The sequence below is a fragment of the Aspergillus uvarum genome (assembly GCF_003184745.1).
Source record: "Aspergillus uvarum CBS 121591 unplaced genomic scaffold BO82scaffold_3, whole genome shotgun sequence".
In the NCBI taxonomy this organism is placed as follows: Eukaryota; Fungi; Ascomycota; class Eurotiomycetes; order Eurotiales; family Aspergillaceae; genus Aspergillus; species Aspergillus uvarum.
In genome coordinates this window covers 612,978-635,517 of record NW_020291300.1, presented here as the reverse complement: position 1 = coordinate 635,517, position 22,540 = coordinate 612,978, and the positions used below count along the sequence as shown (strand labels likewise).

The 22,540-nt window shown below is 50.6% G+C and overlaps 6 protein-coding genes across 6 annotated transcripts; 3 read left to right on the top strand and 3 right to left on the bottom strand.

Annotated features, from left to right (window-relative positions):
* Positions 1-1,122: 1,122 nt before the first annotated feature.
* On the bottom strand, positions 1,123-3,015 carry BO82DRAFT_350285 (succinate--CoA ligase (GDP-forming) subunit alpha). Its single transcript, XM_025634107.1, has 7 exons — positions 2,672-3,015; positions 2,567-2,595; positions 2,345-2,471; positions 2,225-2,287; positions 2,146-2,171; positions 1,992-2,074; positions 1,123-1,926 (listed from the first exon to the last, which is right to left on the bottom strand). The coding sequence occupies exons 1-7, from the start codon at positions 2,839-2,841 to the stop codon at positions 1,426-1,428; spliced, it is 999 nt and encodes a 332-aa protein (XP_025496778.1). The 5' UTR covers positions 2,842-3,015; the 3' UTR covers positions 1,123-1,425.
* Positions 3,016-3,132: 117 nt separating this feature from the next.
* Positions 3,133-5,388, top strand: BO82DRAFT_325849 (Elongator subunit ELP3). The gene is made up of 2 exons (XM_025632889.1): positions 3,133-3,696; positions 3,759-5,388. Exons 1-2 carry the CDS (start codon positions 3,393-3,395, stop codon positions 5,186-5,188), a joined length of 1,734 nt encoding a protein of 577 aa, XP_025496777.1. The 5' UTR covers positions 3,133-3,392; the 3' UTR covers positions 5,189-5,388.
* Positions 5,389-6,173: 785 nt separating this feature from the next.
* BO82DRAFT_397742 (uncharacterized protein) lies at positions 6,174-6,712 on the bottom strand (the record flags this gene model as incomplete). The annotated part of the gene is made up of 3 exons (XM_025638968.1): positions 6,174-6,251; positions 6,362-6,605; positions 6,675-6,712. 3 exons carry the CDS (start codon positions 6,710-6,712, stop codon positions 6,174-6,176), a joined length of 360 nt encoding a protein of 119 aa, XP_025496776.1.
* Positions 6,713-7,164: 452 nt separating this feature from the next.
* On the bottom strand, positions 7,165-8,433 carry BO82DRAFT_350282 (1-(5-phosphoribosyl)-5- ((5-phosphoribosylamino)methylideneamino)imidazole-4-carboxamide isomerase HIS6). The gene is made up of 3 exons (XM_025634106.1): positions 8,098-8,433; positions 7,721-7,907; positions 7,165-7,563 (listed from the first exon to the last, which is right to left on the bottom strand). The coding sequence occupies exons 1-3, from the start codon at positions 8,395-8,397 to the stop codon at positions 7,280-7,282; spliced, it is 771 nt and encodes a 256-aa protein (XP_025496775.1). The 5' UTR covers positions 8,398-8,433; the 3' UTR covers positions 7,165-7,279.
* A 225-nt stretch (positions 8,434-8,658) lies between these two features.
* Positions 8,659-9,619, top strand: BO82DRAFT_272675 (uncharacterized protein; the record flags this gene model as incomplete). Its single annotated transcript, XM_025631031.1, has 2 exons — positions 8,659-8,997; positions 9,050-9,619. 2 exons carry the CDS (start codon positions 8,659-8,661, stop codon positions 9,617-9,619), a joined length of 909 nt encoding a protein of 302 aa, XP_025496774.1.
* Positions 9,620-18,301: 8,682 nt separating this feature from the next.
* On the top strand, positions 18,302-20,694 carry steA (sexual development transcription factor SteA; the record flags this gene model as incomplete). Its single annotated transcript, XM_025636791.1, has 5 exons — positions 18,302-18,425; positions 18,518-18,617; positions 18,678-20,216; positions 20,308-20,391; positions 20,448-20,694. 5 exons carry the CDS (start codon positions 18,302-18,304, stop codon positions 20,692-20,694), a joined length of 2,094 nt encoding a protein of 697 aa, XP_025496773.1.
* Between the last annotated feature and the right edge of the window lie 1,846 nt (positions 20,695-22,540).

The window sequence follows — 22,540 nt, the reverse complement described above, 5'->3', positions numbered from 1 at the left end:
CGATATTTCATTGACCATCGCTGGAGGTGTATGTCGTTATCTGCGGCTACGGCTACCGATCAACCAAATTGATATAGTGTGCAGTTTGCATCCCATGGACCCATGTCACATCCCTGCTGGCTCGGGAATTGATTGATGGTACGGAGTACTTACTCCGTACCTAGTCAGTACATTATCTTCCACTCTCCTATTCGGCCAACTACCTACAAGTGGTGAATGCGCTTCTTCTGACACCCCTACCACGCCGAGTCTTGGCTGCAGCTGCAGGGCATTCGGTTGAAGAGAGGGGCAAATGCAGTTCAATCAATCAATTTGGTCTAAGCCTCCCTACCCCTCCCTCATTCCGTTCATGGCGTACGGAGTAGTCATTGGATATTGATCTATAGTACTACAGAGTACTACAGGGTATGACCGGGATGGAAGGCCCCGCCGCTAAGTATACTGACCCTGTGCTTTTGGTTCTGAACAATGTCATCATGAGGACCCTGGCAAACAATGTCCATACCTGACCTGTGTGCTAAGGAACTGTGAACTAACTGTGAATTAACTGATAGTTCTAGCCGTTCAACCTGCACAGGGGAGTAGAGAGCAAGTAATTCCCGAGTCACGATCGACACCGTCGCAAGAAGTCAGTACAGGATGATTCGGCAAGCACGAGTGCTTTGTTTGATGAGACCCTGTTCTCCCACACCACATTACATCAACCAATCCGCTGCGTATCCGAGTTTTTCTTTTCTGTGTTTTTCTCAAGGGTAGACAATTGTTTTCCTTTTGGCCACGAGACTGGCTGCTGCATTAGTACTGGACTTGGTGGATCTACTCGGAGTTGTCTGGACGTCGGACGGCAGGCTCGGGAAGCCGAGAATCGAGCTTTCGGGCATCGACCGTGACTAAACGGCTTTCGGGTCCTTCATGTGAAGATCGCTGCTGTTGTGGTCCTCGAATAAAGACGAGAAGCGCCATGCGTCATGTCTAGGATAAGTCAAAGAGGTTGGCCATCTTGTGTGTGGCTAGGCCGATCTACACCAGAATCCCGCGGCAGAGACTCGCATCAACAAGCCGTCCGTCTTGGCCGATGCTCATTTAACGGTGGTGCCTACAAGAATTCTCCCGCACATGGGCCTGTGAATAATAAATCAAATTTACATACCAGACCTAATTACTGCCTTGCATCTTCTAAACAAAGGAAATGTATCGACGAGGGGGATAAGAGATCAGATAGAAAATACAGAACAGCCACCATGGCTCGGGCAAATAAGGAGAAAAGGTCGTCTAAATGATAAATGGAAAGGATGAGCGGAAGCACAACCTCCTTCACATGTCTGCCTGATTGATAAAGATAAGAAAATCGCTCATACCATCCAGAAACAGACGCTGCAGGATTATGTCATATCTCCGCCGGGTGCAAAGTGATGATCACTTAATCTAGACCAGGTCCCTCTTGACGAATTCGGCCAACAGGGCCTTGCCAAGAGCAGCGGGACTTCTCTCGACAATGACACCAGCCTTCTCCAGGGCAGAGATCTTCGAGTCGGCACCACCCTTACCGCCGCTGACGATGGCACCGGCGTGACCCATACGGCGGCCAGGGGGAGCACTGATACCAGCAATGAAACCAACAGCAGGCTTGTTGTACTTGTTGTTGGCCTTGAAGAACTCGGCGGCGTCCTCCTCAGCGCTACCACCGATCTCACCGATCATGATGATACCATCAGTCTCGGGGTCCTCGAGGAAGATCTTCAAGCAGTCGATGAAGTTGGTTCCGGAGAAGGGGTCACCACCGATACCGACAACCAGAGACTGACCCAGACCGGCCTGGGTGGTCTGGTTGACGGCCTCGTAGGTCAGGGTACCGGAACGAGAGACGATACCGACACGGCCACGCTTGTGGATGAATCCGGGCATGATACCAATCTTGCATTGGCCCTAGCGCACCGAATAACACCAAATGTTATTACAGGGATCACTAGTGGCTTGGGCTGGGTACTTACGGGAGCAATGATACCTGGGCAGTTAGGACCCACCAGACGGGTCTTGTTCTGCGTCTTCAGGATGTCCGTGATACGGACCATGTCTGAGCACTCGTTTATCAGTATTCCGAGCCGAACAGGGATCTAACGCGCTCGCTTATCTAAGAGGACATACCGTGCTGGGGAATACCCTCGGTGATACTATATCAAGATCAGCGCCAACACACTTTCCGAAAGATCAACAAGGTACGTACCAGACAGCCAGAGGGATTTCGGCCTCGATGGCCTCCTCGATACCCTTGGCAGCCAATGGGGGACTACAACCATTAGCACCTCACATGGAAATCTTCAGTCCAACAACACCGGGTTCTTACGGAACGAAAAGTGCAGTAGCAGTGGCGCCAGTCTCCTTCACAGCCTCGCTCACGTTGGCGAAAACGGGTCTGTCGAGGTGCAGGGATCCGGCCTTCTTAGGGTTGGTTCCACCAACGACCTTGGTGCCTGGCATTTGTGAGTTTCGCGTACGTGACCATTTAGAGGGTTCTAATCTGCTTGGCGCTTGCGCAGATAGGGAGAGGGATTGGAGAAATTAATACCGTAGGCGATAGCTTGCTCGGCATGGAAACTGCACCCGGATGGGAAAAAGCAACGTCAGCGATATATCCCTGACAAGCTTGCCAAAAATGGAACAAAATACGTACGTTCCCTGCTTTCCAGTGAAACCCTGGAAGATCACCTTGGTGTCCGAGTTGATGCGAAGGTTGTTGACGGTCTCAGAGTAGATGGGGCTAGCTGAAGCTGCGTATCCCCGGCGCTGCGTGGCAGCAGCATTGCGAAGAGCAGAAGCGGTGTTACGGCGGAAGGCCTGCATTTTGGCTTGGAGGGGGGAGAAAAAGAAACCGGGGAGGGAAAAAAAAGAGAGGAGAGGGGACGGAGATAAAGAAGCACTCGAAAAGGTGTGAGTGGTCCTGGGAGGAGGAGTGTTGAATTAAGAGGGTATACAGAGGGAAGAGGCCGGTTCAGAAACGCGATTTGGGAACTTTCGGGACAAAGCTTTAAGCGGATCCGAATTGTCACGGGCGGTCGGTTTTCGCTCTTTGTCTCTCTCTCTCTGCCTATTCTCTCCCCCAGTCAACTTTACTTACTCACCCTCGGTCCTCCCGCTTTTTTTTCCCTTTTCCTTCCACGCTTGCCGCGTGCCATACCCGAGTCACAAATCACAAGTCACCACTTATCCAGTTGTTATTCCAATCATTACAATTATTATTATTATCCCTCACTCACTAAACTATATCCTTGGACCCCGAGCGAGCGAGCGATCGTCACGGTCGCCGCTACTTATTTGAAGAATAATTTCCATTCCACAATCTCATTTGCGCGACCGTCGACCGTCGACCGCCCGCATCTCCAACCCAACCCAAGATGGCGACCGTCACCATGACTATGCCGCCACCATCCTCGAAGCCCAAGAAAAATGCCAAACTTCCCTCAGAGAATGAACGTTTCATGCGAGCTTGTTCTGACATTGCGAATGCCCTAATTCAGGACCATGATTCACAGAGGGATCCCACGAAGCCCCGCAAAGATATCAACCTCAACAAGCTGCGGGGTCAAATCGCCAAAAAGCATGCCTTGTCCACTCAACCCCCATTGACAGCCATCATCGCGGCGGTTCCCGAGCATTATAAGAAATATATCCTTCCCAAATTGATTGCCAAACCAATCCGTATGTTGTTTCGTGCCTCCCTGAAGTATGCCGTCTGCATATACTAAACAGTGGCCGCCTAGGAACCTCCTCCGGTATTGCCGTCGTCGCCGTCATGAGCAAACCCCACCGCTGTCCCCATATCGCATACACTGGAAACATCTGTGTCTATTGCCCCGGTGGCCCCGACTCCGATTTCGAGTATTCGACGCAGTCCTACACTGGCTACGAGCCCACCTCGATGCGCGCCATCCGTGCCCGCTATGATCCTTTCGAACAGGCTCGAGGGCGTGTTGATCAGATCAAGTCCCTCGGCCACAGCGTGGATAAGGTGGAATATATCATTATGGGTGGAACGTTCATGTCTCTTCCGGAAGACTACAGAGAATCGTTTGTGGCCCAGCTTCATAACGCTCTGAGTGGCTATCAAACAGACAACGTCGACGAAGCGGTGCAGGCCGGTGAGATGAGTAACATAAAGTGCGTTGGTATCACCATCGAGACCCGTCCGGACTACTGTCTCGACACTCATCTGAGCAGTATGTTGCGCTATGGCTGCACGCGACTGGAGATTGGAGTCCAGAGTCTGTACGAGGATGTTGCCCGGGACACGAACAGAGGCCATACTGTCGCGGCGGTGGCGGAAACCTTCAGGCTCGCCAAGGATGCCGGCTTCAAGGTGGTCAGTCACATGATGCCCGATCTTCCCAACGTGGGCATGGAGCGCGATCTCTTCCAGTTCCAGGAATACTTCGAAAACCCAGCTTTCCGGACCGATGGTCTGAAGCTATACCCCACCCTTGTGATTCGTGGAACCGGTCTCTACGAGCTATGGAGAACCGGTCGGTACAAGAATTACACCCCGAACGCGCTGATCGACCTCGTTGCCCGTATTCTTGCCCTAGTGCCACCGTGGACTCGTATCTACCGTGTCCAGCGCGACATCCCCATGCCGCTCGTCACTTCCGGTGTCGAGAACGGCAACCTGCGCGAGCTCGCCTTGGCCCGCATGAAGGACTTCGGAACGACCTGTCGCGATGTCCGGACCCGAGAGGTGGGCATCAATGAGGTCAAGAACAAGATCCGACCTTCGCAAGTGGAGCTGGTTCGTCGGGACTACTACGCCAACGGGGGCTGGGAGACCTTCCTGGCCTACGAGGACCCCAAGCAGGATATCCTGATCGGTCTTCTGCGCCTCCGCAAGTGCAGCGCCACGCACACCTTCCGCCCCGAATTCACCGGCCAGCAGACCAGTATTGTCCGGGAGCTGCACGTCTATGGCTCGGCGGTGCCCCTCCACGGCCGTGATCCGCGCAAGTTCCAGCACCGCGGATTCGGCACCCTGCTCATGGAGGAGGCCGAGCGGATCGCCCGTGAGGAGCATGGCAGTCAAAAGATCAGTGTCATCTCCGGCGTAGGTGTCCGCAGCTATTACGCTCGTCTGGGCTACTCCCTGGACGGCCCGTACATGTCGAAGACGCTGGTCCCAATTGAAGATGAGGAGTTCTTCTGATGTCTCCACGAGCCATATCGCTGATGTTTTCATGATCCCATTACCTCCGGTTGAAAGAGATTTCCGAGGTCTGTATTATCTGTCCAAAAGTGCTTGTTTTCTCTGGGCCATGGGTTGGTCCGCGCATCGGGGCGTTTCAAGGAGTGTTGTTGTTCGAAACGAAAAGCGATTTACGGCGGCTGTGTGTTTTTTTTTCCCCCTTCTACCTTACATATTTTTTGGCTGGGTTTTAAGAGCGACGTGAATGAATGGCCTACTTGCTTACAGGGGTGCCAATGACTTATAGAATGCGTTGTATCTAATCAGAAAAGAAAGAGGCGGGTTTGGAGTCTATACTTCTACAACAATAATGCATAGGCGGTGGTTTAGAAAGGACTTGTGCCATGGCTAGATGGATTGGATGCCGGGGAGATATATAAGCAAGGACAGAAGTTACCAACACGGACGCAGCAACACGCGCGCTCTTTCACAGGACTAAACGTACTATATACAGACATACCATACCATACCATACACCATCTTCATGGGTCTATGAAGAATAAACAAGTGAACAATATCACCAAAAATGGGAGTGAAAAGAGGATCGGCCACGTCGCTCGAGGAAGAAGCGGATAGCGGCGGTTCTAGTGCCCCTTCTACCGCCGCCGACGACCAGAAGCAAACCAAATCAAATCGCCTACTGCGGCCTGTATAGCAAGGCAGCTCGTGATTCAATCTTCTTACCCCCGGAGAGGAAGATGACACACAGGCACGCAACTTCTTTGGAAAGGGGGTCGAACGATGCAGCAGCCAGCGCCTAAATCAGCAAAGAACCATGATCCCCCGGATCCGCGAACCCGACAAAGCAAGCCCACACGCAGTTGTAAACGACGTTATTTCAAGATAGGGATATAAAACACGGTACGTAGTAGAGGGCGGGAATAAGGTTTGCGGAAGACATAAGAGCAGGGGGGATTTTCGGAAACACCGGGTGTGTGTTGTGGATTTAGCTCAAAGAAATGGCGCCGCCCCTGCGGCTTCTCGTGTGCAGGTAGGCCTGGAAGGCGCAGAATACGAAGAAGGCCTGTAGGAAGCGAGGAAAGAAGACCGTATGTTAGCATTTGTCATGAGTGATTCTCTTCTGGTCTGGCAGGAGCTGGGTGGGAATCATGGATGTGGGTGGGTGGGACGTACGACGTATACAAGGACAGCGGTGTAGATGGAGGCAGCGACTGCGGCGCCATTCTCGGGCTCTTCTTCACCGCCGGTGAAGCTGTGGTGTTCTCTCTGTTTGTGTCCGGGGTTAGTCGGGGCGGTTTCTTTGAGCGGGGTGTGAAGCGGCTGGGGTTTCGTGGTAGGAAGTGAGATAAGGTGCCATACTTGGAATAGCGATCCGAGGACTGAGAGAATGACGATGGCGAAGAGGGATATGACCACGCTAGTGATGTTCAGTCAGTTATCTCAAATTGGCACTTGAGGTATTGCAGCTTGAGGGATCTGAATTTACCAGGACCAAGCGTTCAACAAAGATACGACGGGCTTCATCTTGTGGGCTGAGGAGGGGGCGATAGCGTTTAGGCTGACGATACGAAAGACAGGAGGAAGAGTGAATCGGGCCGGTCAAGCTGTATTGAAATAGGCTGAAGGTAGATAATATACTCTTGTATTGCGCGGGATCTAATTGTAAGACAAGCAAGATGCAGACAGATGAAGCGAGCGAGATAGAATTGAAGCAGGGCTGAGATTCAGTTGGAGAAGCTGTGATGTCCAGGAAGTCGGCGGTGCGGGTGCTGGAGCGGTCAACGCTAGGCCGCATTCGGCGGTTGCTCGACCTGCGACGAATGGCCGCGTCATTCCACCGGGGAATTAGGATATAGATAGAGGTATATACTATGTGTTCTACATATGTCTGTCAGTAAGATGTCGCGGTCTGTTGAGAACAATAGTACCTTGTGAGTAACTGAGTTGAGAGATAACCATTAATGGTAGCATTGAACGTTGCTAAATAGTATATATTTCAGCAGCTGGCCGCTTGCGGGCGTATATATATGTACATCGGCTCAGACATAATCGGCTGTCCTGGATCTGGGAGGTATTTCCCTGGATGTCCACCTAATGCACCCTGTTCCATTCTATACATTCATCGAACGTCACCCCAGAGCCACCAAAGATATCCAAGGCACTTCCAATGGTCAAGTCAACCCTCCCCTGACTGCTGGCATGAACCATCTCCAAATCCTGCAAACTGCGAGCGCCACCGGCATAGGTGACAGGAATTGTGCACCACTGGGCTAGTTTGGCGATGAGCTCTTCATCAACACCCTGCTGCAGCCCCTCTACATCAGCAGCATGGATGAGAAACTCGGAGCAGTAAGGTTCCAGCAATGAGATCGACTCTGCTTCAGTTAGTCTTACAGCCTGACTCAAACAGTAGCAAAACGATAGCACAGGGACTGCAGTCGCCAGGCATATTCAACACCTGTCCAGTCCTGCCTATTGAAATACGAGCAAGGATGGGCGAGACGGTCAATGGAATTCATGGGCAGGACTTGCCTTGGTTGATCTCCATCTCGGTAATGGTCTGCCAGCGGTTCATGGCTACAAACCAGGTATTGTCCTTTCTACGGCAGCTCAAATCCAAGACCAGCTTTGATCGATCGCCTCCAAGGGCAGAAAGAACGGCTTCAAGTCGCTCCTTCGAGAACTTGCCCTCTGGAAAGAGGAATGATGTAATGATCACCTACGGGAACGGGTCAGTCATGACAAGGCTGCACGCTGCTAGTGCCAGACACAGTGAGGTCCAGGCTTAAAAGCGAGAGTAGATGAAGCAAAATCGATCCCATCAGAGTACCGTGAGGGAAGCGATACCTGCAGCTGAGTTGCAGGCTGGATACCGCTGTGAGACAGCAAGTGCAGGCATAGAGGCTCACCTTCTCGGCACCCTGGTCAATCCAGTACTGAGCGTTCTTATCGGTGATTCCTCCAGCCACTTGCAAACCGTTGGGCCAGGTTCGGAGTGCCTCATGTGCTGCCTCATCGTTGCCTGGGCCCAGCATCACGACATGCCCGCCGCGCAAATCGTGCTGCCGATATAACTCAGCGTAGTGGCCGGCGGGGAGCTTGGAGACATAATTCGTCTTCAGATCGGCGGCAACATTGCTTAGGGTTCCGCCCACGATCTGCTTGACTTGCCCCGAGTGGAGATCGATGCAAGGGCGAAACTTGGTCATTTTGGATTCAATGATTTGTTCAATGCCTTCTTGGAATTGCCGCGGCACACTACGAACTCGATTATAATCTGTGAAATCCGACGAGGGGTCGGGCCTATCTTATCGCACGTGACAGCGCACGATAACGGCTGACATAAGCGCATTTTTGCGGCTAGTTCTTAATCTCAATCGCATGGGCCTTTTTTTTTCTCGTGACTTTTCTATACTTTAGGCTTTGGGTTCCCGACGCTCACTCGTTCAGCAATACAAGGATTAATAAAGATGATTGGGAAACGGAAGAGGGACACGGCCGTTGTGTCGAGAGCTACAACTTCAGATGACGAGGAGACGCCGCAGACAACCGCTGAGTCCTCCCAGGACATTTTCCGCAAATTCTTCGAAGCTCAATTCCAGCCGTTGGATGTACCCGGGGGTCAGGTAGCCCGCAGCGATGACTCAGAAGATGAAAGCGACGAGGGAGACTTGGAGGCTTCCGATGCGGAGTCGGATTGGGATGGTATGAGCGGAGACGAAGAAGAACCAGAGGAAGTTCAAGTAATTGAGCATCGGGACGTAAAGTCTCAGGACTTGATGGACAAGAAAGCTCGCAAGGCCTTCATGGTAGGACATACTTGGTGGCCCATTGAAATCGAGTCTCCTAACGCTGGTGCAGACCGCCAAACCGCCATCCTCAATCTCCGAGCGAACCACGACCAAAACGCTGAAGAAAGAAACCGGGGTTGACAACGATGACAACGATGACAACGAAATTGATGCGGACCATCTGAAAAACGATCTCGCACTGCAACGTCTCCTTAAGGAATCTCACCTTCTCGACTCAGCGTCCGATCTTGCTCCGACCGGCAAGAATCGCATCAAAGCTCTTGATTTGCGGATGCAGGAACTAGGATCTAAAGAGTCCTTGTACAAGCAAATGATGCCATCTTCTCACCGGAGAGGCATCAAAGCTAAGGCGGAAATGAAAGAAAACAAGCGTCGGAAGGAAGCCAGAGAAAATGGAATTATTCTCGAAAAGCCGGCACCTAAGTCGAACACCAACAGCGACAAACGGCGAGAACGTGGTGTTGGAGGGCCCTCGATCGGAAAGTTTGCAGGCGGAACTCTGAACCTGAGCAAACATGACGTAGCCGCTATCCAAGCATCAGGCCGGTCAAGCAGCAGAGGCAGGGGCGGCGGTAGAGGCAGAGGCAGAGGGAGAGGCAGAGGCAGAGGACGTCGCTAGTTGTCGATTCTGACCTATGACACCTGACAACTACGCATGACATGCATCGCGTCCACATTCCCTCGAACCTCTTACATTCAAAACACGCTACCGCTGTGCATAGTGCCTCCGGCTGAGGGCGTATGCTTGCCTCAGTATCGATTATCCGCGAAGAGAGGGGCTGTAGTTGCTTCCGACTACGCGAGTGGCCTCGAACTGCGAATCCGTTTCACCAGCTCGCCTTGACCCCTATTTGCGAGAACGGACGCCTCTATTGACGGCGTGATAGGATGTTTCCAGTGTTCCTGACTCGCGTCAAGTTGGAAGAATGACAGAACCCTCACCGCAACTCCTCTCGTATTGAGTGTACCTAGATGGAGCGGACCTTCAGCCTGCGACGTTGAGTCTACTATCGAACTCCTAACTTGATCGCACAAACCTTATTCTGCCCACCCTTGGACCGGGGCTGCGAAGCACGTACCCTTAGCGTGGGATTGTTCCAGATATGGCGAATTCTCCGAGTCGAGCTAATGTTTGAGAAGGGGGACCCCCAAACCTGAGACAGATCGCCTCGTTTAGCATGTTTGGGGATTCTCAACATGCATGGAGATATAGCGAATGCCGTTTCCCCAGTGGTTGACTCCAGACGGTCACATAGCGCTAATCTACAAACACTTGAATAAAGCATGATCACGCGTTGATTTTGTGCCTGAATTTCTTACTACGTAAAAATAGAACAAGTGCGGGTTAGTAGTTAGTGGTTTCGCAGTTTAGTATACGGTAGTTCAAGCAACGCGTTGTGCTTAGGGCCCTGCCGACTTCTAATGAATTGACATTAGGCGTATTTAGATTATACTTGCATTAGCAGTGTGATGCAATGGCACGAGTTCTCGCCAACACAAGGTTGAGATGGAGCATCTTCTTTCTTGGGGGGTTCTTTTGTTTGTTTGTTTGTTTGTGGACTTCCGTCAATTAGGCCTATTTTTCTTCTAGTTTAGATTGGGGCATTTTTACCCCTATTTTTTTTTGTTGTTGTTGTTGTTGTTTCCTCGGGAGGGAAAACTTCAGACCAGACCAAAGCTGAATGGGGACTAAGGGGAAATCGAACATCCGATGATATGATTGAGTTTTTGCGGTTCTGTGGTTGAACTAGTGGTGACGAGCCCACTTCATGGATCATTGTTCCTGGATCCCCACCGGAGAACAAGCAGTTCGAGGTCCTTTTCCACCCACTGTGCCCACTGTCGGGGTACCTGCATGAAGGAACCTGAGAGTAATGGGCTTAGTGCGCCGGGGATTCGTAGGGTAATGAATCTAATGATGGAGTGGGAGTTTTTTTTTCCCATCGGCGCCGTAACCGTGGATGACGGACTGACTAGTCAGGCACAATATCTACCAGTCGATTGTGATTTGTTCAGTCCACACTCGACTTTTGGGACGACTATGGGGAGAGGTTCGAATCAGTCTCATTAGTCAGTCACGAATGAGTAGTTACTTAACTAAACTGGAAAGAAGCCCGGGCCATGTGCGAAATTCCGCAGGAAGCAAAGAGGAAACAAAAGAAGCCGGGAGGAGGAAAAGACTCCATCCAGGGCTGCTTGTCGTCGTTTCAGATTCTGCATGTAACCCAATTCTGAGCAGGGCACCAACCCCATCAGAGCTTAGAGAACGTGTCTCCTTCTTTCTGCTAATAATACTATTACCATGACCATAGAAGTCAAATGGGACGGAGGTTAACTAGCAGAAAGGGTCAGGATAGCGAAGTAATTGTTGCATTTTTTTACTGAGTAACTAAGTGCAGGCACTTTTTCGTCACTGGGATCCACCAAAACAAAAAATAAGAAAAGAAATAAGAGAACAAAAAAAAAATGAAAGAGAATGGACTCGGGCCACTCTGGGTTTTTAGGCTCTTGATAGTCGAGTAAGTAGTATCGGATTTCCTACCACACTGACCTATACCACCCATCAACTAAGACACAACTGACATACCAAGGGCACTTCGGCGTTCAGCGATATGTCAAAGCATGCGTAATGGCTAGCTACAAGGTGACTCTATACCATCTTCATCGTCCTTGAAGTCCGTTTGGACCAATACAAACGATGTATCGAGTAATCGCTAGTTCGAGTCCGGAGCCGGCTTGATTCATGGTCTAGTTAGTCTCGACGGACGGGAGGGAAATCTGATGGTTTCACGGGTTGACCTGCCGGATCTCCAGTCATGGTGGTGGAAAGGAATCTGGTCCGTCCATTGCAACGCCGAGGTTTACACGAAGGGGGAACAATGGCGCTGATCAGCCAGCCCCAGCCCGACGTATCCGATTTTCCCTGTGAGGTTATTCGATATCCCCGTCCTACGTTGCTTGGCCGTCACTTAGCCTGGCCAAGATGGCAACAGACCGGCCTGCTTTCCGTTGCTCGTCGGATCCACGGAACAAGGCCAACTTTGGGAAAGCAAGCCAGACACTTCTCCTGAAGAACGGAGGCGCTGCTGGATGCTATCGTGACGAAATAGCTTCCGGAGCAGGCCTTCCATGACGTAGTCTGGCGAGTAGTTATCGCACCGTATACTGTCCTGATGAAATGCTCATAGCAGCTTCGCTAGTCCAACGGCAGGTGCGCCTCGACCTCCTTCCCCCCACCCACGTTCTCGAGATATCAAGTCATATACGAGGATGTGTTGACTGTGCGCCTGGCTCGCTAGCCTCATCTTTGGATCATGCTCTAAATCGAGAACGGAAGGCAGATACAGCATCTTGCAACTTACCCGAATATAGACCAAGCGCTGACCCATCCGCTCTAATAGATATGAGTAATGGTAGGCTTTAGCTTCCAAAACCCGAGGGTGAGCCTCGTCGCGACTCGCGAGATGTTCGTACTCGAAGCAGTGACAGGATCCATGATGTCGCTGGACTTTTCCGGATGGGTTCTCGGGGTCGGACGATCAAACAAAGACTCCGTTGCGCTGAGCAGGCCAAGATCTTCCTAGAATTCTGATGAGCATTGTACATAGTTAGATCAATATTTTGTCCCGGGCACCGATGTTTACAGTCCACAGTCCACAGTATCCGTAGCTGTACGGAGACAGTATCCATAGTTAGCGCGGGTTGTTTTGGTCCACGACGGCGGTAATTTATGGTTCCAGTCCCGTCCGCCGAGAACCCGGTAGAGTCAGGTACAATTACCGGATTGGGTTTGGTAGCCACAACCTCTCAAGGTCTAGAAGGATTTTATCCATCAGGAGAGCTTCTCTGCTAACCCAACTTTAGCAAAGGCTAGAGGAGGATTCGGAGTCTAGGACCTCCTCGTCGCTCCACTGCTCCATACGCTGGGCCCGTACGGAGTACCTCGCCTTAATCGCATTGTGTCGCTTCGCAAAAAGCAGGGCTCTTTCTCCCGCGTACGGAATACGCCCACTGAACTCATCCTCCTCGCCTCTCCTCTCTCCGTCGGGAGATCTGGCACTATCCGCGCACTCCGAAGAGTGTACGGGGTACGTACTACGTAGCTCGCTATAGGGCTCGTCCGCAACCTCGGCGATCTCCCAATGTAGCAATCAACACCCGCCTTTTAGACTCCTGATCACTGGGTCATCGGAGAAATCTTCTCGGAGGGTCAGTACGTATTCAATAGTGAACTTAGTTAGCCTCAAAGGGTCTTTTGACTCTTTTGCCACTGATCCCGGACAACGACAACGCTTTGATGTTGATCAAGACTGTCTAGATTCCCCCCTGGATTGATGACTCTGACCCCAGCAGCACGGCACCCCCTCAATGCTCTGTACGTTTGTATGTGTAAGTGCAATTGATGATCGCTTCGGCCGAGTCAGTGGAGTGAGTGGCTGGTAACTTAGGGGTGACTGGAAAGATGGAGCTCGAAGCTTACATAATCAGAGACAAGCCAATGAGGACGAGGCAGTACTGCACTATGACGGTACTCATGTAACTTGGGCCCGTACAGTGCATACATCCACGATACCATGAACAGTCCTTTGTCTGCCCCGTGATGTATATCAAGTCACTTCTCCAAACAGATCATGTACGATGACAAAGCTCAAAGGCAAACATTGATCTATCACATATCTCGGAAATGGCCACCAATTCAGATGGCCAAATCAGAGTGCTCTGTGATTAAGCTTCGCCGTTTGCCGGTTAATCTGTCGGTTGTGCAGATCAGTCCCCGTTGATGTTCAAGACATTCAACGTCGTGCTTCAGACGATGATGTTCTGGTTCCAAGTGACATGAAAAAGAACAAAGAACGAAACGTATCCTCCTTAGATTTTGTAAGCTATTCTTGATCAACTTTCCGCTCACCTGGTCGATGCCAAATCGGACAGGAAGAGGGTGATTGGAGAGCCGATTCCGATAGCCGGGCGTGTCGGTCTTCAGCTTCGACTTGCGAAAATCATGAGTGCACAGAACGAATGAGCCGAGAATTTGAAAAACTCCAGTGGTGAATAGCTTACAACCCATGTGATTACAGCCTTATGCGCATGGTACGGGCAGGTTGCACACGGACCAAATTTATGTGTCTCAAAAATGAGCTTGGATAACGCCCCATCTCCCTCTAATACCCTATGGTATGTCAATTTTAATTAAACTACCCCGTAGGATCGACTGCTGGTATATGAGATTAACGGCAGTGCACTCTATTACGACGCGCGGAGCCCAAATGTTGTGCATTCCATATTCTAGGAAACCCCTGCGATTATGGCCTGATAGGCGACCTGAGAGTGTGCGCGGATTTTATGGTAGCCCTTCTAGGCCTTTGATCTTCTCCTCCTCGGAGACGCGACATTTGGTTTGCCTTGATGATTGATCACCTCGAAAAAAGACTGAAGGAAGAGATAGAGATAAGAAGATCGCTTTAGCTATGGTACTTACTAATTTTGAGAGCCAGGTTCAATCATAAGTGGCGTCATTTGGTGCTGCCGTTTGGTCGCTTCTAGCACCATATATGGATGAGGACCAGGAGATGGACCATTCAAGAACCTGGCCCTTAAGGCTGCCATATTACAGCATGGGGTCCATGCAGGTTTATGGAGATTAGACCATCGCAGACCTACTGAGTTGAGGAAATATCAGCACCCCATGAAAGCTGGGGCAATCAATAGGAGAGACAAACTCGTTGATGTACTGTAGACAGTCGATCGACGCTGCGAGACCCCAACAAAATTCTATTGCCCCCAATCCCGAGTTCACGTAAGAACTATTTCCAGTTGTAATCCAAACATAAGCGAGAGTAACTCTTCCTTTTCTGCCTGCTCGGATGCCCGCAGATAACTCTGCATTGTGCATGCAAAATGTCCGACCACCAGTACAGTACTGTACATACTAGCTCTGAAGGGTGCAGTCAGATCCCGGCAGATAGATGATCCCCGACGACGACGACGACGACGACGACGATGATGATGATGATGATGATGAGCATTGACCGTGTCACAGCACTGCCATTATTTTGCTGAGCTATAACATCGCATCACATAACATAACCGAATGGAGATGATTCACGGGCTAACTAAAGTGTACTCTCCAGTACAAATGCTATTTACAGCCAGGAGGAGGCGGGTTTGGAGGGGAAGAGAAGGGCAAGGAGTCAGGGCACGGCAGGGTAGGCAAGGGCACGGACCGAAATCAAATCCAGTCTGTGAGGAGCTGGACTGGAAGAAGGTGGTGGAGATGGAGGCAGGAACTTGTAACCTTGAACCTGAAGCCGCCTGGCTCAATCCCATCATCCATGCCATGGAGTTTTTCTCATCCTGGATTGGGGCCACTGAGAGGCTGAGACGAGCATCGCAAGCAGTAGCCGTGCGGGCCAAAGGGATTACACCTTGCTTGCCATTGGTGGGAAGATAAGCGCTCACCCTGAAACAAGGGGGCGAATGCTTCACGATTGTTTCCCGCGCCAGTTTTATCGGGGGTGTGCAGTCTTGTCTGGGCTTGGCATGGATGGGGACTTTTGGTTCCACCCTGTGCAGCAGCGCCGTTGGATGATTGCTCAGTCGACTGTTTGCAGCTAGCTATAGAGGTACTGGACTGTACTCTAGGTACCTACTACGTAGTAGCAGGATGTTTGTTGTCTTGTCCTGAGAGTCCGTCAGTCACCTTAGCCGCCGCGGTGAACAGTTGGCTGCGTGTGGGGACCGAAAGGGGGAAGGAGAGGCAGAGGTGATGAGGCAGGAAATGCTGGAATTGGCCCCCCAGGAAGCGCCCCCAAGAAAGGTTGATTGATGCAGGAGCTGTTAGTTATGCATGTATGTAGACATATCATCCACACAAGCTTGGTTTTCCCTTGATGACCAGCCCATCCTTTCTGAAGGCTGCACGGTAAATATATGGATGTAGATACAGTCCTATACACAAGCAATTCCGTGCTTGCTGTGATAAGCGATGCTTGCCCCATAACTCTTAGTAGCGAGATGAGGTATCAAGACCAGGTCTTCCCCTCATATCTACAGGGTAAGTAGGCGGTTTAGCTTCCCCCACTTCTGGTACCCGTGACTTGTGATGCATACTTACACAGTAGATTTCGGAGTATGCAGTCTACAATCTCTCGGACATAAGCCGTTGCTAGGAATAAGAAGCTCATAAGCCTACCACAGACTGGGTTGATGTCTGCCATTCTTCGATCACTGATCTTGTATATTCAACTTGTTACCCCTGAGTTGGCTCTCCGTTGGCCGACTAATAGGGACCAGCGAATACGAGGCTTGTTTGCTCGTCATAAGGAAGTCGAGAACATTGGAGTTGCTACTTGGTAGTGCTGAATTCACTAATCCGAGAGAAGAGCTGGACTCCAGCCATGACAACAATAATAATCCAGGATGCTTCCCAGTCAGTCAATAGTGGTGGGGCCCTTAAGGGCAGAAGCCAGAACGGGTCAACCGAATTGATTGATTGAATAATGGATGGAGAGATGCCCCACACCTTCTCGACTTACGTTTGTTGTCATTGGGGTTCAGTCTCCCCTGAAGGTGGAAGAATGGTGGATAGTGGATAGACTGTACCAATACCGTGGTTACTGGTATCTTACCGCCCGGGTGCCCGTCGAACAATGAAAGTTAACTCTCCGTAAACTTCCCCTCTTTCCCTCCCTCTTCTGTCCCCTTCACAAAGTTCAACCCCACCTCTTGGTGCTTCTTCAAGCGTTATGATATTGGTAGCGTTATTGGGAGGATATTTTTGGACTCGGATGAGAATGGTGGAAAGGGGAAGCTTAATTGAGAAACGGTAACTAAGGCACTACTACGGAGTACTTTTACTACTACTCATAGTTACGTACTGCCGGATCTTTAGGATCTCAGAAGAGTAGCCCTCTCCGTAGTCTACCTACCAGGCTTCCTTCCCTTGACTTCTGGAGCCGGTCCCTGGCGCCAGTCTCCGCTTATGCCTAGGTCGAACCGTCGAAGCCCTACTTTTTCGCCGTGCGCGTTTCTGGTGTCTAACCACTTCGAAAGTCAATTAAGGTGGTCTAGGACAATAGGATTGACAAGGTGTTAAGGAGAAAAAGAAAGAGAGTGTGTGTTCTTGTGTATGTGTATGTGTGTGAGAGAGTGATACTCTTAACCAGATGCACCGCGGTAGAAGTCTACCTCAATAATATCAATGTTCAGGCTTTGGCTTCTTTACATCCTATACAGAGCAGAAAGGCCTCTTTCTGAGTAAGTAGCTAGCTAATTAGTAATTTGCTGAGTACTCACGGTCTGTTAGTGTTGTCTACTCTGTAGTCCGTACTGAGCACTGAGTAGACTTAATCCGCGGGTCTCGGTCGGCGCTCCCTGAATTCCTTCTTCCCAGTTCTGACGCCGATTTTTCCCTCTTTTCCTTTTTTTGCCCTTTGGATTTTCTCGGTCTTTCTTTCTTTTTTTTTTTTCTGAATATTCTTATTTATTTTTAATCTCTTTTTTTTTTTTTTCCTTTTCTTATTGCCCCCTCCCCATTATTATTTATTATTATCGATTGGCGTTATTATTACTACTTACTGCTGGACTGACATACCTAAACCTATACCTTCTTACCTACTACCTCTTTCTCCAACCACACCACTGTAAAAAAGCAAGTCCTACCTCAACTCTCATCTCCCTCTTCCTCTTCTTCTTCCTTTCCCCTCCCCCTCTCTTCCTCCCATCACGACTTGCCTCTTTCTTCTTTTCACCTCCTTTCGTTTCATTTCTCCATATCACCCCCCCCCTTCGCCGTGCGAGTTATTCTAAGAGACTTGTAATCGGGCTGGCCCAGTTCAACTCTCCATTGCTCTCTTTTTCTCTTCGCCCTTTTCTTACCCGTTTGGACGAGGGGCCGGCAACGTCAGCGCCTAATCGACGACGACAACAACAACAAGAACAACAAGAACAACACACATCTTACTCAAGAGGCCGGTACTCTTTTCTTCAGATCGCGTGTTTGGATCTCACTTGTTTCACGATTTATCGTCGACATACATCCAAACTACCCACAATATCAATCCACATCTCCGGGTCCTTTTCTCTCTCTCTAGCGGCAAAGTCACCTTTGGTGATTGCGTGCGGTCCTTCCGCTTTTTCTTTGATCAGGTTCATTTGGCGGTGCGTCTTCCTTGTTCGGCCTAACGGTAGCTATGTTTAACATCCCGTCCACCATGATTCTTTGTTTGCGCACATGCATACAAACTTCGCATGTCGACTCGGGCTGATGGAATTCTCACCAGACCACTGTATCACATTCACAATGTATCCTCAACATGGTGCCCCTATGGCGCCTCCCCAGAAGCCGGAGACATTCATGCTCTCAAACGAAGCCCAGCGAAGCCTTCCTCATGATGCGCAAGTCGCACTGCAGCAGGTTGACAATCGTAAGTTCTATATCATGCCACTGCAACATTATCCCGGGCTTCCCCTCCCCAATTGCCACTCTAGAAGCTGACATTGTGCCGCCTCTCCCCAGTCAAATATTTCCTTCTCTCAGCGCCCGTAGACTGGCATACGGATCAACTCATTCGCAGGTTCCTGCTCCCGACAGGCGACTACATATCATGTGTTCTCTGGTTAGTTTGGAATAGAAGAAACAATTGGTAGAGAAGGGCGCACACGCTGATTGGTGACAGGAACAACCTCTTTCATATCTCAGGCACGGATATCGTGAGATGTCTGGCCTTTCGATTCCAAGCCTTCGGTCGCCCGGTCAAGAACTCGAAGAAGTTTGAGGAGGGTATCTTCTCGGATTTGCGGAACCTCAAGGCCGGAACTGATGCCACGCTCGAAGAACCCAAGAGCCCATTCCTCGACTTCCTGTACAAGAACAACTGCATTCGCACTCAGAAGAAACAAAAGGTATTCTATTGGTACAGCGTGCCTCACGACCGCCTTTTCCTCGATGCGTTGGAGCGTGATTTGAAGCGCGAGAAGATGGGCCAGGAGGCGACCACAGTTGCAGTCAGCGAGCCTGCTCTGTCTTTCGAGTTTGATTCATCGCAGTCCTTGTATGAACAGCTCACAAAGGCACAACAAGCAAATTCATCATCGTTTGCTGCTCACGCAAGTACGACATATGGCCAACCTGCATCCCCAGTGGTTCGGACCGTTGACGCTATGCCTCCTCCTCAGATGGCTCCCCAAATGGCTCCCCCGGCGCTACCCCTTCTCCCGGACGAGTCCGGCAACCCGGCGATGTACAACCCGATCCCCATGCCTACGACTTTAGCCCAAAACGTCATTAAGCGTGAAGCAGAGTATGGGCAGATCCAGTACGATCGCAACGGAATGCCGATTGCTCGCATCCACCAGCGTCATGCCTCAATGCCAACCTTCGTCGAATACTCCCCGGCTCCGTCCTTCGTGTCCTCGCAGTACGAGGATTATTCCAATCGGGGTCTATCGTTTGAACCAGTAACGCCTCCGCAGCACGGTCACCTTGGCGCCGAACCAGCCTATATCGCCAACGAAGATACCGGTCTCTACACTGCTATCCCCGATATCTCCTCGGCAGCACCTTTCCATCCGATGATGCAGCTTCCTCCTTCGAATTTCACAAGTGCTCACTTCCCGACCCCGGCTAGATCCTTTCCCTCAAATGTCTATTCCATGCTAGAGGGCTCACCGACATACAAGCAGCGTCGGCGCCGCTCCTCTATCCCTCCAGGCGTCACCAGTGCTGCTGCTACTATGCACCCGCAGGTGACGGCCCCGCAACCCCAAGCTGTCACTTATGCCGCCCATCGGCCAAGTGACCTTCGGCGGTCTGTGTCCAGCTCCGTGGCCCCTATTCCAGAGGCAGCAGATGATTCGCATCACGACATCCATCGGTCCCTCAATGGTTATCGTGCGGCGCATCTTCCTCAGAAGAACTTGTTGCATGAGATGTCGCGCCATAGCACTCCCTTGTCGAGCTTAGATGAAACTTCCGAGTCGCATGTCATTCATCCCACGAATGGTACAGATGAACTTGCTCCTCTTCCAGATGGCGAGTCGCTCGACATTCCCGCCCAGCATAGTGCGGGAAGCAAAGTCGAACGATATGCCCCTGGGCCTGTTCGCCGGGCTCGGAGCGCTACCATGATGGAACTTGGCCCCTATCCACAGAAATCGCACTCTTGTCCGATCCCATCATGTGGACGGCTGTTCAAGAGATTAGAACATCTGAAAAGGTTAGTGACCATCTTTTGTCTGGTTATCCTGTCCGCTACGGCTATCTGCCAGCACGGCTCCTGTAGCCACTTACTGACATGTGATGCTTAGACATGTGAGGACTCACACTCAAGAGCGACCTTATCCTTGCCCCTACTGCAACAAGGCCTTTTCCCGGTCGGACAACCTTGCACAGTAAGTCTTCCTAGTATGTTATTCTAGTATTATAGTTGACTAAGATTGTAAATCAGACACCGTCGTATTCATGAGGCTCAGCAAGATGGTCAGCCGCCAGTTTCTGTTCCGGATGATGACCTTGAGAACGAGGAGAACGGATTCGGCTCCCAAGACGAGGGATCCTCGCCGTCCGACTCGATGCCAAGTGCTGTCGTCCCTAGTGTGACCGCAATGCCATCTGCAATGACCTTGCCGGCTTCTATGCCCACCATGATGGCTCCTCATATGATCGCGCCCCAACTCTTGCAACAACAGATCTGAGGAGCTTGATATTCTTCCGAATTGCGTGAACTATATCAACGTTTTTTATAACGCATATACTCTGCGGATCACATACCTTGATCTTCCGTCATATTATGCCGCCTTCTTTCGGACCTGGCTCATGCGGGTCCTATGTTCATACTGCCTGCTTCTGGATGACCTATCATATTTATGTTTGACCTGGTAGACCCTCATTGATCATGCCACGTCCCAGAGATATTCCTCGAACTATTTCTGGCCACTGTAGTGGCTTTTTGTCTTTAGGCCTGTCATTTGTTCGACAGTCACAGCGATACCCTGGCAATACCCTGGCATGGACGAGCAACAGCTTCCCTGTGTCTGATTTTCACGATCGCGCTGGATTTACTTATCCCTAATAAGCGACATCGACATTTGCGATTGTGGACTACGCTGGTAGATTCCCATCACAATCCGTTTTCTTTTTCTTTTCTTTCCCCCCCTGTCCTCTGCGCTTCGGTTCGGTCTCTGGTTCTGTTTCTTCCTCATGTGTTATGTTGATAATGGGAATCTCTTGTATCATTTTTTTTTCTTTTTTTCCCCCTATCCCCTTTCTCTTTGACATCTTTTCTCATGATCCTGTCACTTCCTTTGCCTGCATTTCGATCAAATAAGGGGAGGTGGGAATGGCCGCCTTGAAGACGCAGGTTAAGACAAAATTGGGTTCCCAGCTCCAAGAGGCTTTAACTATGGGAGGTTTATCGGGCGACCAATCCGGCGCGTTTGGGCTGAAAAGCCCGGGTATCCTGGACCCGAAACATGGAGTCGCCATAAATGGGAAAGGAGAAGGTGGAACTTGTGACTGGCAGGAGTGTTCCGGCGAAATACATGCATATAGATATGAATCCAATGGTAATGAAATTTGGCCCAGTCAGACGACCTTCAAGCACCCCGTAGGCTCCATCCACAATCTGTTTCATGAATGGATGGATTGCTTTTCCCCGGACTAAACGGGAACAAATCGTGGCTCAGTCACGTGTCTGGCCTGCTGACGTCGACCCAACCTTACCAAGAAGAAGCGAGGCGCGACGGGACACATGACATGCTTGCTGTTCATCATCATCTCATCTCCTTATCCTTGGAGCTGGCTCTCATTATTTAGATATCCTCGACAGTCTCATGCAGTCATGGATCAGTATCAGGACTGAATCATTTGCATTTAAAACTCCACTTCAGTAAATATTCTGGTTCTGCCTGCTCCAACCCGCGTTGCCTCTATAGCCTCCGTCCGACCTCGTTTAGAGCTACACTTGCTTGAGCCTGGAGCAAGGAAATCATCTAGACGCAGTGACTTGGCTTTAACTTTCTCCCTCCGGCTGCTTCGACGCGCTCGGCTGTATCACCTCTGACAGGCACTGTCTTCCCACTTCGTCCATACGAAGCGTGGTCGCCTCTACCTCAACGGTTGATACCCTGGTCATCTTTAGAAGATTACAAACGGACTGGACTATAGCCTAAGCACATCAGCTCAAAGTAGCCTCTGCCAGCTTATCCTTGAGGGAACACCTTTGAGAACATTATTTCAATGCCGGAAGCACATCATCGGTTTGCCAATGAAACGTCCCCTTTGGTGGGAGCAGCTGACAGGAATGAAGTGACTTCAATGACGCACTCCGGAGAATCAAGTGCAACTACTGGATCGGGAGATACTCCCGATCTTTCGGAAACCAAGAGCAGCTGGTATTTGTTCTTGTTGACCTTGAGTATCGGCGGGTGAGCACTAAAACTCCTCCATTTGGAAGCATGAGTCTGCTTCCCACAGCAGCCGGAAAGCTGATAACTATATCCACTGTCTCAGTCTTCAGGTCGTATGGTCTACTGAGCTATC